At 32.0% G+C, this 14,600-nt stretch overlaps 1 protein-coding gene across 2 annotated transcripts; it reads left to right on the top strand.

The window, feature by feature from the left end:
* The first annotated feature begins 739 nt into the window (after positions 1–739).
* Positions 740–3,886, top strand: LOC105366168 (protein Tob1). Of its 2 annotated transcripts, none has more exons than XM_011504501.1 (2): positions 740–1,680; positions 2,872–3,886. In XM_011504501.1, the coding sequence occupies exons 1-2, from the start codon at positions 947–949 to the stop codon at positions 3,533–3,535; spliced, it is 1,398 nt and encodes a 465-aa protein (XP_011502803.1). In that variant the 5' UTR covers positions 740–946; the 3' UTR covers positions 3,536–3,886. The 2 variants fall into 2 exon arrangements, with proteins under 2 accessions (XP_011502803.1, XP_011502802.1); XM_011504500.1 differs by having other exon boundaries at positions 2,866–3,886.
* Positions 3,887–14,600: the final 10,714 nt, after the last annotated feature.

Raw genomic sequence — 14,600 nt, 5'->3', positions numbered from 1 at the left:
TAAATGTTTTTTTTAATGTATTAAATTCACAAATCATTGTAAATACGAATTTATTGTTAGCTTTTTATCAAAATGATTAAATACAATGAAATCATTGTTATGATTCTTATCTTTCTACAATGTGTATTTTTATGCGTCGCGAGAAAATCTATTTTCTTCACGATAATTGTTTTGTTGCAAAAATGTATAAATCAGATAATATCGTGCTTGTTCATGTTTATTTCACTAAAAAAAATGCGTATCAGATACGTAGCTAATTGAAAACAGTTTTTTTCGTTTCATTATCTTTAAGATTATTCATTTCCCCATAAAAATATTAAGAACTCATTCTCATGTGGATATAAATAGACTGGTAGTCCACTTATAACTTTACTGTGTCATGTTAAAATTTTCTTTGTAAAGCATAATTGTTTTCATTGTTATCCTGCTTAATATAGTGAAATATATATTATCTGGATAAGGAGGAAATTCTAGCTATCGTGATGAAAACAAGAACTAATTGAGTTCATATATATGAATGCAGATATTTGATGACAAAAATTCAGATGGATAATAATTTATACAAACACAGAATATAATTTGAGTATAAATTCAGTTAGAAATTAATTATAAACAATTATGAAAGCTGTGACGAATTTTTATTAATGATGAAATGTAATAAAGAAACACAATATAAAATTTAGATCAAGTAAAAATATAAATTATAAAATTTTTGTCTCAACTTTTTGTTTCAGATTTAACGTCGGCACGTACCATCGTCGATCTCTTATCTGGTTTCAAAAGATACCAGCTCCAAGTAATGTAATCAAGTATCGAGCGATAACGCTCCAAAGGCCCAACCATAACAAACACAATCGCAAGTCAAAACGGCCGTTCGCGTCGTTACCAACTTAACACACCATTCGTTTGCTTCGCCAGATCGAAAATTCTATTATCCAAGCCCAAGATGCACATTGAGGTGCAGGTGGCGCTAAACTTCGTCATATCGTACCTGTATAACAAGCTGCCAAGGCGACGTGTTAATATATTTGGCGAAGAGCTCGAGAAGGCCCTCAAGGATAAGTTCAAAGGTCACTGGTATCCGGAGAAACCATTCAAGGGCTCCGCCTTTCGATGTTTAAAAACCGGTGATCCCGTCGACCCGGTGCTCGAGCGTGCAGCTAAAGAGAGCGGAGTACCCATTCAAGATATTCTGGAGAATTTGCCGTCCGAGCTCGCCGTTTGGGTTGACCCAGGTGAGGTCAGCTATCGTATCGGCGAAACCAGTCAAGTGAAGATCCTCTACTCCGAGAGCGCGGATCCGCATGACGAGTCATCGGCCGACCGCGAGGTCACTAAAACCTTTAACCCCGAAGCCCAATGCTTTCGTCCGATCGAGGTAGTGGGTACGTCGTTGAGCGGCCTCAGTCTCAGTCCCAAGTCGACCTCACCATTTCCCAATTCCATGGCCAGCAACGCAAGCAATGGATCTGGCACCTGCAATCAACAAAACGGCCACGGCTCCGGCTCCTCATCAGCGCCCTCGCCTACGCCACTCACGAACTCCTTCAAGGGCTCACCCAGTCCTGTCCCAGCTTTTATACCAAGGTCTACAGCTCCGCTAACTTTCACCACGGCTACATTCGCTCAGACCAAGTTTGGCAGCACTAAGCTCAAGACTAGCAGCAAGAGAGCTAACAGGTACCAAGCTACTTCGTTCAGCAATGTAGGCGCTCTTAAGAAAGTTCTAAGTCTTAGATAACTTTTATTATCAAGCATGTTAGTCAAGAATTCTAATTAACCAAAGTCATTTTCCTTTATCTATATTCGTATTTAATCATTTATACTAAGTGTATATAGTTTGTTCATTACAATAAAATTTAATTCCGTACCAAAATAGAAAATATTGTTATCACTTGTTTAAAGTACTTTTTTGAATATGCGATTCACTTAAAGCATATATTTTTTTAATCGTGTCAAAATTTTAAATAGCAATTTAATAAAAGTAATACATAATTAAACACATTCCAAAGATAATTAACGCATGTATAAAATGTTGACAATGTCTAATTATATGTCAATTTGAAATATTTCACTATTCGATATATATATATATATATATACATACACAAACACACACACACACACACACACACACGTGGAAAAATATATAAACTAAGAGTAATGTTAATTGGTGTTATTATTGAAGGATAATTATTGAATATTTACATTTTTTATGCAACTTACATAAAGTACAGACATTAGATATCTTATTGTCTATATTTACATCGATACTTGGATATATATATATATATATACTTGGATATATGTATATATAAATATATACTAATATTTCAAATAACATGTTACTAATCTTTATCGGAAAATGAAAGTAAAATTTAGTGATGTATAAAATTCATTTATTAAGTAGTGAATTTGAATTAGCTGTGTTAATTAATTTGGCTTTATACTCACCTTTACTATATTTTTAACTGGAAGTATTTTATCTTTTATTTCTTATTATTTAGAAGATATTAGGTAGTATGTAAAACTCACAACTACTAATCAAATTTATATAGTAATAGATAAAAATAGATAATAAAATATAGTAAAATTTATACAATAATAGAATTTGGAGTACTGTGATGTTAATGATGTTAAAAATGAAGATTAACTAAGTCTGAGACAACACTATATCTATACTAACGACGATTAATCAAACTACTTAATAATGAGTTTATTACTCTTGATGCAGATAAACTTGAACTATTTATCAACAATCAGGAAGTTAAAATTACATATATAACCATATTTTAGGTTCAATCTTCTGACCCTATTATCATCAAATCGGATATAGACGTTACTAACTTTCACCTCCTATTTCTGATCTAGGATGTCGCCCACCGAGTTTTCAAACTACATAAAACAACGAGCTATGCAACAGCAAATCCACCATCATCATCACCACCAGCAGCAGCAACATCAACAATCGGGAGCTCAAGGGTTACAAAATTCCGGGGGTCTCTCCGTCTCCCAAAATTCATCTAACAGCCGTAGCTTGTCACCAGGACTTGCTACTGTAAACGGTCACAACCAACATCCAACATCAGCTACTACAACCGACTCGAGCGCTTACTTCTTTCACCAAGCGCCACCACCAACGTACCATCCGCAGTTCCCACACCGGGGCATCTTCGATTCGACCGGCACGCATGGCGGTTATCTTGCCGCAGCGGCAGCCGCAGCTGCCACTGATCTCTACACCGGCGCTAAGTTTCCCTCCTCTTATCTTGATCCCAATACAATTGGACATCAATTTTATGGCGGTGTGAATACCAATAGCAACAGTGCAACGCAAAACGGTGCTGCCACTCTTGGTCCAATCGGCTCCACCTCGGCTGCCGCAGGAGCCACCAATGGAACAGCCTCAGCAACTACAACGCAACAGCAACAGACTGATAAAGCTGCATTGGTCGATGGCCTAAACAACTTCGGATTGGGTTCGGTGGCGCCTTATCCAGCTAATAATTATCAACACCTATTGGTGGCGAATTAATACGGTACAATTTCCAACATCGCCAGTGCAGGCTTGTCCGAACTCAAATCGTCATTCGTTGCATGATAATAACGATTCGAAAAAAAGAAATTGAGCAAATTGACCATCCAATATATACTGAATGATACACATGCACAAGCTTGATAAATAACATTCTATTTCACTTGATCGTCTCATTACAGTTTCGCTTTTCCTCTTGTTATAGAAATTCTTGTAGGTTACGTACAGAAGCTACCATATTACCGCTTTCAAATTAAATAGGCAATTTTTGGTCCCATACCCTTCTGGCTATATTATGAGACTATATAATCCATAAATACTTGCAATTTTTGCAGGCACAAGTACCCACGTGGGTGCGCGCGCGCGTGTGTGTGTGTGCGCGTGCGTGCGTGCGTGCGTGCGTGCGTGCGTGCGTGCGCAAAATAGAGAACAAGAAAAACAAATATATTCCATTTCAATGTTTCGAGTATTCAAGATAAAAAATATCGCATTGGCCAAGCTATAAAGATACCATTACCATGTACTGCTGCTCTTCTTCGAGACTCTATGACGACTTCAAATACATTGCATTACTTAGATAATTTTCACCAACTTTACTTACTTGAAGAGGAAAGAAAAGTTTCGTGCATGATTTTTCATTACGAATCAAGTTACTGAACGTTCTCGTAAACAAGTGCTGCGATAAACATTTTTATTAATGTTTGTTAATGATATTAATAATATTATGGTTTCCTTTAAGTGGAATATAAGTATTTAATATTTGATAATGGGAAATCGGGTTAGTCAATCATCGCAATATATACACAATTGCTTGGTCAATCACTAACTAGCGAATTTCTAGGTCTGGTTTGGACGCTTAACCTAAGATAGAAATAATCGGTTTTCGTATTCAGATAAATGATTCTTTTGAGTCACTTCAGTTCCTTTAAACTAAAGTCTTCTAGTAATTTGAGACGAATTCCTTCTATACTATCTTTTAATATAGGACATTCTATTAGACAGCATTTTCTGAGTGCATAAAAAATCTCAGAAGTTGCATTTTTCCACGACAATTTTATTGCATATATCTCACAATGAACATTTTAAAAAAAAAAACGAGTACTTGATTTCACGAGAGCGATCGGTTGATTCGCCTTGAAAACCAATGTAAAAATGACGAGTGAAGAATGAAACCGAAAAAAGCTGTTAGCGGTGCATAAACTCTAGATAAAGAATATTTCCACGATTACGCGAAGTAGCTCGATGGAGAAAGAGGTCAGATATATATATATATATATAGTATTAAATTCATACATACATACATATATATATATATATATATATATATATATGAATTTAATACTATAGGTATATTGCAAAAAAATATGAATGAAATATGAAAAGGAGAACAACGTGATAAAGCAATAAAAAGAAAAAACGAGAAATTGAGAGAATCGAAAAAAATTACTTAAAACCAAAATACGAGACGAGTATGAACGTAAAGCTCCAGAATATTAAATGCGTGTATTTACGGGCTACGAAACGTAACAAGGTTTATTATTTTGACTCAATCGATCTATTATTGAACGAGCGATATGAGAAAGAATTCGTGGAATGAGTATATCGATAGTGTGATACATATACGTTCTTGCATGCGCGTGTACGTATGTGTGCGAGACTGCATGCGAGCGTGTAAGTATGCAAAAATGTAAGTTGTTAAATTGTCAAAGACAAAATATTAAAAATTAGAAAGCAAAACTAAAAATAAGTGAAAGAAATTTACTGGATTAAAAAAATAGCCCACATCATTGATATTGTTGAATGAGATATGCGTGTAAGCGATTAGTAAAATAAAAATAAATAAATAAACTTAGAAAAAATTTTGCAAAATAAGAGAGGAAATAGCAAACACATAATGAATGGTTAATAGAAAAATAAAAGGAATGAAAATTTAAAGATAATACACATGGCAAAGATGATTAGTATATGAATCGTCGAAGTGTAATGATTTATTTTTTCACTGACAAATAGTTCGGCGAAAGGAGTAAACGAGAATATACCTTGTAGAGCCTATGTAAATTATAATTGTGAGATATCAAGTCGTGCTCATTTTGTACGGAGTAGCTATTCCTCTCCTGATACGAAAATTACAAAAACGCGAAGAATCCCACATCTTGCGTCGTCGTGGATGATTCGTTGTCGTGATGATGATTTTTGCGATATCGTCAAAAGTCATTATTCAGTAATGACATTAACATTTTATTTTTATAATAAATGCAGTAGATGTAGAGAAAAAGAAAGGGAGAGGTATAAAAACAATTATGAGTGATAACAAAAAGAAGAGATAAAGCGTATTCGTTAGCGGTGTAAATGACACTGTTGTACCTTGTTCCACCCTTGATCTTCTTATCCCTTTATCTGATTGCATGGAACATGGAACTACTGATAATTATTGAATAATCATTAATCTTTCAATTTTCTTCCAAAATCCTGCTATTTTAATTTCTGACATAATATTCGATAAACAGGAAAAATTTTGGAACCTATCAAACAGCTTTATTTTAAATATTTTTTCTCTTTTGGAATTAAAAGAATAATATTAATAACTCATGATTTCGCCAAAAACATTTTACATAGCTTCAATCCGCATTCTTATCGCAGGAAACAAAAACGGGAAGCCTAATCTGCTTGATAGAATGAGCCACATAATTCAGTATAAAACAGAGTTACTAAAACAAATTGTACGTCAGTAAATGGATTGCGTAGTAATAAAAGTTGAGGTTACTGCTCGAATGTATAAAAACACATTGAATGGGTAACGGGTTATATAGATCTAGTTATACAGGAGTCAAGCACCGACTAAATGTGAGCCAATAATAATGGTCGAGAAATGGGATTTTTAAAGCTAGCTATGTAAGTTTCAGCAGCTAGTAATCGCATAAAAGAAAAGACCAAGATTGCAAAATGTAATACACCATATTTCTCGGTTCGCCAATAAGCTTATCCGTTATCTTAAGCGACTCGATTCTTCATTATTTAATTGCCCTCGAATTGCGAGATTGCCAGAATCTGCCCCTCCAAATTTATTCGCAATTATTCATTTTTTAGGAATTTACAAATGAGCGAAAATTTCCTCCTTCCCTCCTTACCCTCTCGCAATTCGTCTTCAATCGAACATCTACGATTTCGTTAGATAATTACCATTACGTCTGCATATAAATGAGAAGAAAGTCGTTGCCAGGGACGCACCACACATTGTGACAACACCACGTTGGTATCGAACCTGAAGGACACGAGGAACAGCGCGAAATTCGAGTCGCGGCCGCTTCGGCAAATCCTTGCGAAATTGACGGAAGGCTGCGTCATCGTACCGCCGTGAAATCGCACGAGTGCCTTTCCGATGCAAAGGGACGATAGTTGGTGTTGCTAACTGGGATGCGAAATTATTAGCACGGCAGTGCTTTTCGATCTCGCTCATCGTCCTACACGTGCATGTACAAATTCATGTACCAGTGCACTCACAACCTATACATACGCGCACGCGCACACGCATACGCACACATCCATAGACAGCATTTTAAAATTTCCAACACGAGTTCGTTGCTTAAGAATATGTGTCTTTTTATTAAAATTAATTGTTTTATTAAAGATCACACTTTTTTATATTTAATTACTAAGAAAAAAATATATTCTATTTTTATACTTTTTATATATTTTTAAGAGCATTTTTATACGTTTGAAACTAACACATCGTCTAGTCGTGATTATAATGTATTTAGATAAAAAATATAAAGGAAAAAAGTGTTTTGGAATGTATGTTAATAAGTTGCGTAACAAGGAGGAAGAGCAGACACTGCCGATTTCTGTTTCGAATACGTGATTCGCGATTCCGCATCCCAGTAAGCGAGCCGTGCGATAGAAATGCAAGGGCAAATGGAAAAACTTATTAGATATAAAAATGAAAATTAAATAAAAGTCCAACCAGTAACCTTATAGTTTAATATTTTATTAACAAAAATTCTAAACTAATAAACGATACGTACGACTGTGGTAGCTATGCTAGTACCTGCTATTATTAAAAAAACAAAATACAATAAAAAAGAAGGAGCATATTAAATTGAGAAGAGATGCAGAGGGAAGATGGTAGAAAGAGAGAAATCTGTTAACGACCGAAGCGCCAATCGCGTTGTCTCAGGTTCTTGTATGTTGTGCAAGATACCACTTAAAATATTGTCAAACGTGACGTGACTATAACGAGAATGTTGACCAATTGAAGCTTTGGAGTTGACCTGAAATCCGATGATACTATTAATTTTTAAAAATAAAGTAAATAGAGACAAAGAGAAAGAAAGAGAGAGAGAGAGAGAGAGAGAGAGAGAGAGATTCTCCTATGATGAGTCTAGCATGTCGGGTTTATCCGATCGTTTCAAATTATTTACAATTTTTCAAGTAACATAGATCAATTTCCTTTAAAGTAGTTTTGTATTCAGAAATCTAAATAATTAAACAATCCGGTAGGCTGTATATTGCGTTATTCGCTTGATGCTTTCTATATCGATCCCCATGAATTTTCAAGCAGAATTCTCTCGTTGTACGAGCAATGAATCTATCGATAATAAAAAATTGACTGAAGGATTCGCGTATAGAAACTCAATAATGATGCAAGGAGAACAAAGTACGAAACAAAAAAATTTTAAAACGTGTCGTAAAATAATGTGTAAACCTGATTCATTGCAATAAACGGTGAATCAAATGAATCTCGACTCAAATAAATAAGAAGATTCAAATCAACAAAAAATCAAATAAAATCTAAACCCCAAAAAACAAAATAGTGCAAAAATAAGAGACAAGATAAAATCGATGAAAAAAGTAAAATAACAAAATGCTTAAGAAACTGTATACCTTGCGAAAATAGCCTATTAGAGCTGTTGAATAAATGATATCCAATTATTCATATTAAAAGCGATCGTTTATGGTAAAATAAAAAATACATTGGAGAGGCAAATCACAGAACCTATAGTATTATATGTTTACATGAAGTATACAATATGATATCATTGTAAAACAACAGAACTAAAATAAATAATCAATTTCTCATGACCCAATACTGTATGTATTCACAACAGAAATAATATGCAAGAAGAAAAAAAAGAGATTCATTACAGTATCATAAAAACTAACAAAAAAATTTGCATGCACTTTAAAAAAATAAATAATTACAAAGTTACAAATGAAATACACTTAATACATATAAATACATACATCAACACGTAGAAAAGACGATGCCGATAATCTGTTTTTCAAGTATCATGTGTCTAATAATTATAGCGATCGATATTGTCTACGTATAAAACGAATAAAAATAAAAAACTTGACTTTAATGAAAAAATATGCAATGTTATACGCTATAACATAATTTTAATGAAATAGAAAATTAATTATAACTGAATATAATACATAATGCTATATTCTTATACTTCAGTCCATAAGGGAGTAAATTTTGTCAGACGGCGAATGCTTACTCATGGAGTAACCAAGCAGTACATTTTAAACACTACAAATACATGAATACACCTGCACATACATAAATACATAGTTCTTATTTTAAAAAAAACGAATGCATACAGATATACTGAGAATAAACAATATAGCGCGAAATAAAAATATTATAACAAATGGTAATTAAAATAATTAATTTGTTAATTTATTGTTTCCAAAGATACATGAGCTCAGCAATAAGAACATAATTTATCATTTTAGATAATTTGAAATGCTTCAAAAACTAATTGTATAATGCTGCAACACCCCGGAAAAATATATTAACACTGTGGTTGAATACGAGTATACTCAATAAACAAACAAACCTAGTAAATATATAAGAACTACATAAACTATTAATTATTCTAAATACATAATACGTCGCGTGATGATTTAGAACAGAAGAGAATGCTAATTAAATTTGCAATAACCTTATATATATATATATATATATATATATATCAATACTTTAACTACATGTTGCATATAATATATATGTAAGTTTATATGCATATATAATACATACAGAGAATATATTACATGAAATTGCACAGCAGTACACCATTTTCAATATTTAAATAAAATCTAATTATAAATTATCAAGATAAAATAAAAGAGTAATGATCCTTTATCTGATATATATATATCAGAGTCTGAGTAAATTTCATGCACAGATTGGCTCAATAATAGAGAAATAGCAAGGTACAGCGAAAAATCTGCAGATCGTAAATTTTTTTATGTGAAAATGTTGCTTGAGCACCGTTATCCTAATTCAAAACGTAAACGGTATAATATAACTTTTCAAACGTAGAAGCACATTAATTGAATATATATATACACAAATAGATAATATGTGAAACTCATCCCTCTTACTCTCTCCTTCAGACTGGCCTTTTCCAAGTTTTCAATACTTTTAAACGTATATTCTTCTCATCTATTTTAATTAAAATCTTCTACCAAACGAGTAAATAATTCTCGTCTTTATATTACACAATAAAGACATTGTACGCTTAAGCCTATACATAAGCGTATGCGAAAAAGTATATATTCACGTGTATATATAAATAAAGAAACTAAACACACGTATGTATACACAAATAGAAAAAAATAGACAGATCATAAGTATAATTAGCAAGAATAAGAGTGAAAGTAATTAACTAAGTGTAAAAGCAACACTTTTTAACTTTTTTATCTTTCTATTTCTAACAAAAATTATATACGGAGCAAACGGAAAATGTGTAATGCCGTTCTTTTCCAGATTTCTTACTTTTTTTTCATTGAATTCTTTTTGTTTTTTTTTTTATTTAACCCTTAGTAATTATATGCTTATACATAATGGTTGATAACAGCATAATTACATGAGTATATTAAGTGATTTTTCTCGTTTTTTTTTCTTATTTCACGTATTATTAGTCTATTTTCTTAGGATTTTTTTTTATCAACGATAATTTTATAAAAAAAGAATGTCACAGTTTAGTCAAATATCGATCTAAGAGCGACATAAGAGTCATAAGCTAATAGCTCTGATCTTAAGTTTTTTCATCTTCACTTCTACTACTAGTATATAATATATGTTTGCTATCGTTACTACTAGCACTTAATAATAGATTATAATATGCCCGCCTTTGTTTCGTTTTAATTTTTGCTACATATAATCTTTCTCGTCTAATTTTGTTATTGTGATGTATTGTCGTTGGCTTTATATTTTTGTTCCTTTATTTTTGTATATGACGATCAACACAAATCAAATAATATACGTTACCTATTATTATTACTTTTATTATAAATATATATACTGATACCGCTTTTACACTATTACGATTGTTTTTATGCATATATATATATATATATGTGAGTATGCTACATTATGTGAAACGAGGTCAGCGTTAATCCTACGAATTTTTTCATAATTTGTTATCGTTGTTTCATATGTATTTATTTATGTGTTGTTTCTGTATATATATATATATATATATATACAGAAATATTTTACATTTTATAAATTAACTATGTAAAAAATCGTCGTATGTGTCATAAAAGTGCAGGAGGGCCAGCTATTAGCACCTTTGTACTTTTATATGTATACAGCATCATACACGTATATATACAATGTATACATATGCACGTGCATGCAAACATACATACATACATATATATTCATCTATATTTATATATATATATATATATTTTTGTTAATATAATATAGTGATTTGATATATAACTACACTAGAGAGTTGATTCGATTATTGAGTTTTATTACTGATTTTTTATGTTATATATATATATGTACATTTTCAGTGTTGTTTAATTTTCTTGTCTCTCTCTCGTATACGAACAAAAAAAACATGTATAATTACGCTAACACAGTAATGCGAGAAAGTTTGTAACTGAAATAAATGAAAAAAATTAATTTCAAAATTTGCAACAAGTTGGGACAAATATATGATACATTTAGCTTACTAATTAAATATTATACGACCATTTACTAGATTCATACATAATGTACGTATATGTATATTACATATACATTGGAAATTTGTATCTCTGTACTATTCGTATATTTTTCTGCATTAATAATTGATCTATCGTTGGCGATCCAGGCGTACGTATATGTGTACAATACATATATTGGCTTAATAGCGAATATCAGAAAGTTACAACGGTCAAATAATTCTACGCTAATTGAAAACTCGTATGTATCCCAACAATTGTACCTTGTTTTTCAGTATCAATATATTTATATAATACCTGAACGATAGATTCGATACTCTAGCAAATAAAAAAAATATTTTTTTCATCTTTTGTATAGTAAAGTGATAATAAAAGAAAAAATAATTAAAAAAATAAAAAATGTTTGCAATGTAAGTAGTATTCAAATAACGATACTTTTGACCGTTATCTCTTTCGCATAACATATTAAGTGCTAAAAACTATTTCTGTTGAAACAGAATTCTTGAATTGATACAATCTGGAAAACATATTTGTCAATACGTACACATGTATGTATGTAAATATGTGTACATATATATTTACGTTGTTATATGCGATTTGAATTGTAATTGTATTTTTGAAGAGAGAGAGAGAGAGAGAGAGAGAGAAAGAGAGAGTGAAGAATGAGCGAAAAAGGTATGATGCCGAAAACGTCGTAATAGAACGACTGCTTTGCGCTTTACATATGAAGTTTACATGTATGCGTATGCGTATATATATGTGTGTCTGTGTGTGCATATATATATATATATATATATATATATATATATTAGCGAGAGCTGTCCTAAGAAGTCGCGTTGCAGCGTTGCACCGCTCGAGCGCGTAATGTTTCTGGAAAAAAAATTTATCGAATGCAGATCATATAGGCACTGACCGTCTGTAACGATAATATTAAAATAATTATAATGTGAATAATATAATATTGAACAAAGTTAAGAAGTAAAAACGACATACACCACACATAACTTACGACTCGCGTTGTAACATACTTATATAATTTTGTAAATTATTTTTTGTATTTTTATATCGAGAAAAAGAACGCATTAATGAAATACATTATATACACGCGAAAATTATATAATGTGTGTGATGATACAAGATAAAAAATAAATAAAGAATTAAAAGTAATTGAAAAAAGAATAAAAAAAATTTGTGGAGAAAATTAATATATAATAAGAATATTGCTCAGTGGACAAATAGCTCTGACTATCGAGTTTAGTAATATTTATTAGTACACCTATCGCGTAGTCGTCGTCAGTGGCCTATGGAATAAATAAATAACAAAGACAAAAAGAGAAAGGCTGCGAGACAGACGATACGAGAAAGGGTTATATTTCATTTATTAAAGATTAACTTCAAAATCTTATGATATACAAATAAAATTTGAACGAACAGTAAAAGACAACCAAAAGCAATGATTTTTCTATGTGCGAACACTATAAAATTATTGTACAAGATGAAGAACACGCCAAAGGGTTAACCGAGAAAAAACTCGACGTAAAGTAATAAAAATAATTAAACGTCAAAGGCTCATTCGAACGACGCCCCGTCATCCTCGACAAATTCAAATTCTAATAATCATCGGTACGAGTAGTGAAAATAAGAGATACGTGTGGTTTTATTACACGCAATATTAAATAGTATATCAATTCTTTGCACGAATTATTCATACGTACACATAAACAACGTACGAGATACATATGCAAAAAACACATAATACATGTATGCAACGACACGTGAAAGCATAATTACACGATAAACTATAGGCGAGGATGGCGCCGGCAGCCGCTTCCTGGATTGACGATACTGAACTTGTGTTAGACCTGAATAAAAGAAAAACATAATTTAATTGTACAGTTAAATTTTTTTATATGAGATTGTCACATAAATATAATTCGATAATAAAAGACATTCGAATTAATAGTGATGTAAGCTTTTTATCAATCACAGTAATCCAGGAGGCCGTCGGTTAAATCGAGAGCAGGGCGCCTGGTATTAGTACACACTAGTTTTTCAATTGGCGGCGCCCAATTAGTTGTTGGAATTTTGTAGCCTAGGCAATACCTTCCGCGTTAGTTTTGTGAATGTGTCGTTCCTCACGTTTAAAAGGCAAGATACGTGCGCGCAATATATAAAGTCGCGAACCACGGACTATAAATGCTAACTCTTTTCGGGAGCCACTCAGATTGTCGCTTATTGTACAGTATTTTTATAATATCGCTCACATACTCAAAGTTTATTGTAATACGTCGTGTAATTTTGTCATTCTCTCGCTACCAATTTTAAAATAATGAAAAGAATGTTTTGCATCTGTTACATAAGTTAATATTAAATTAGCGTTTTCAGAAACAGAAATAAGTAACTAGTTTGGTTTGCAATCAAATCAAAATAAAAATATTTAATAAAGATTATTGAAAAATATAATAATATTAAATTAATAATGTTATCAAGCGTACAGTGTAAGCAAACAAAAAAGTTTGTCTAAGAGCAACAATTAAAATATCCATATTAGTACAAATTGGAACATCTTCGATTAAGCATAAAAATATTAAACTTTACTTGTGCGGAAATAGAAGCTTATATCAAGCCCACTTATTTTTTAAGATACTAAACTCAAAACAGCGGCCAGCTGAGTGGTTGCGAATTCATTGAATGCGGGACAATCCGCGCTTTCAATTCAGTGTTAATAGCAATGATTTTAAAGTCATTTTTTAGAGTGAACTTAAAGCTCAACTAGATTGGCGTGTAAGTTGAAAGAAAAATCCGAAAGAAATGCAGCTATAGAAGAGTAAGAAAATAAAGAAAAACATAACAAATAATAAAAAAGAATGAGATAAAAAAAATTGTAAATGCAAAAACTTTGTTGTACTCGTCCACTTATGACGAAGCAACATGTTCAGTATTTTGCTTCCTCTCTATATCTCTATCTATCTATATCAATTCATTTTCAAATTGTCTTCATCCGTCTTCTCACTTTCAAGATCTCTCTTCCTCTGTCTCTCTCTCTATTACCCCCCCCCCTCTCTCTCTCTCAATATCTATCTATCTATCTATCTAT

Source organism: Ceratosolen solmsi, unplaced genomic scaffold (assembly GCF_000503995.2).
Source record: "Ceratosolen solmsi marchali unplaced genomic scaffold, CerSol_1.0 scaffold148, whole genome shotgun sequence".
Lineage (NCBI taxonomy): Eukaryota > Metazoa > Arthropoda > Insecta > Hymenoptera > Agaonidae > Ceratosolen > Ceratosolen solmsi.
This window is presented reverse-complemented; position numbering and strand designations above follow the sequence as displayed.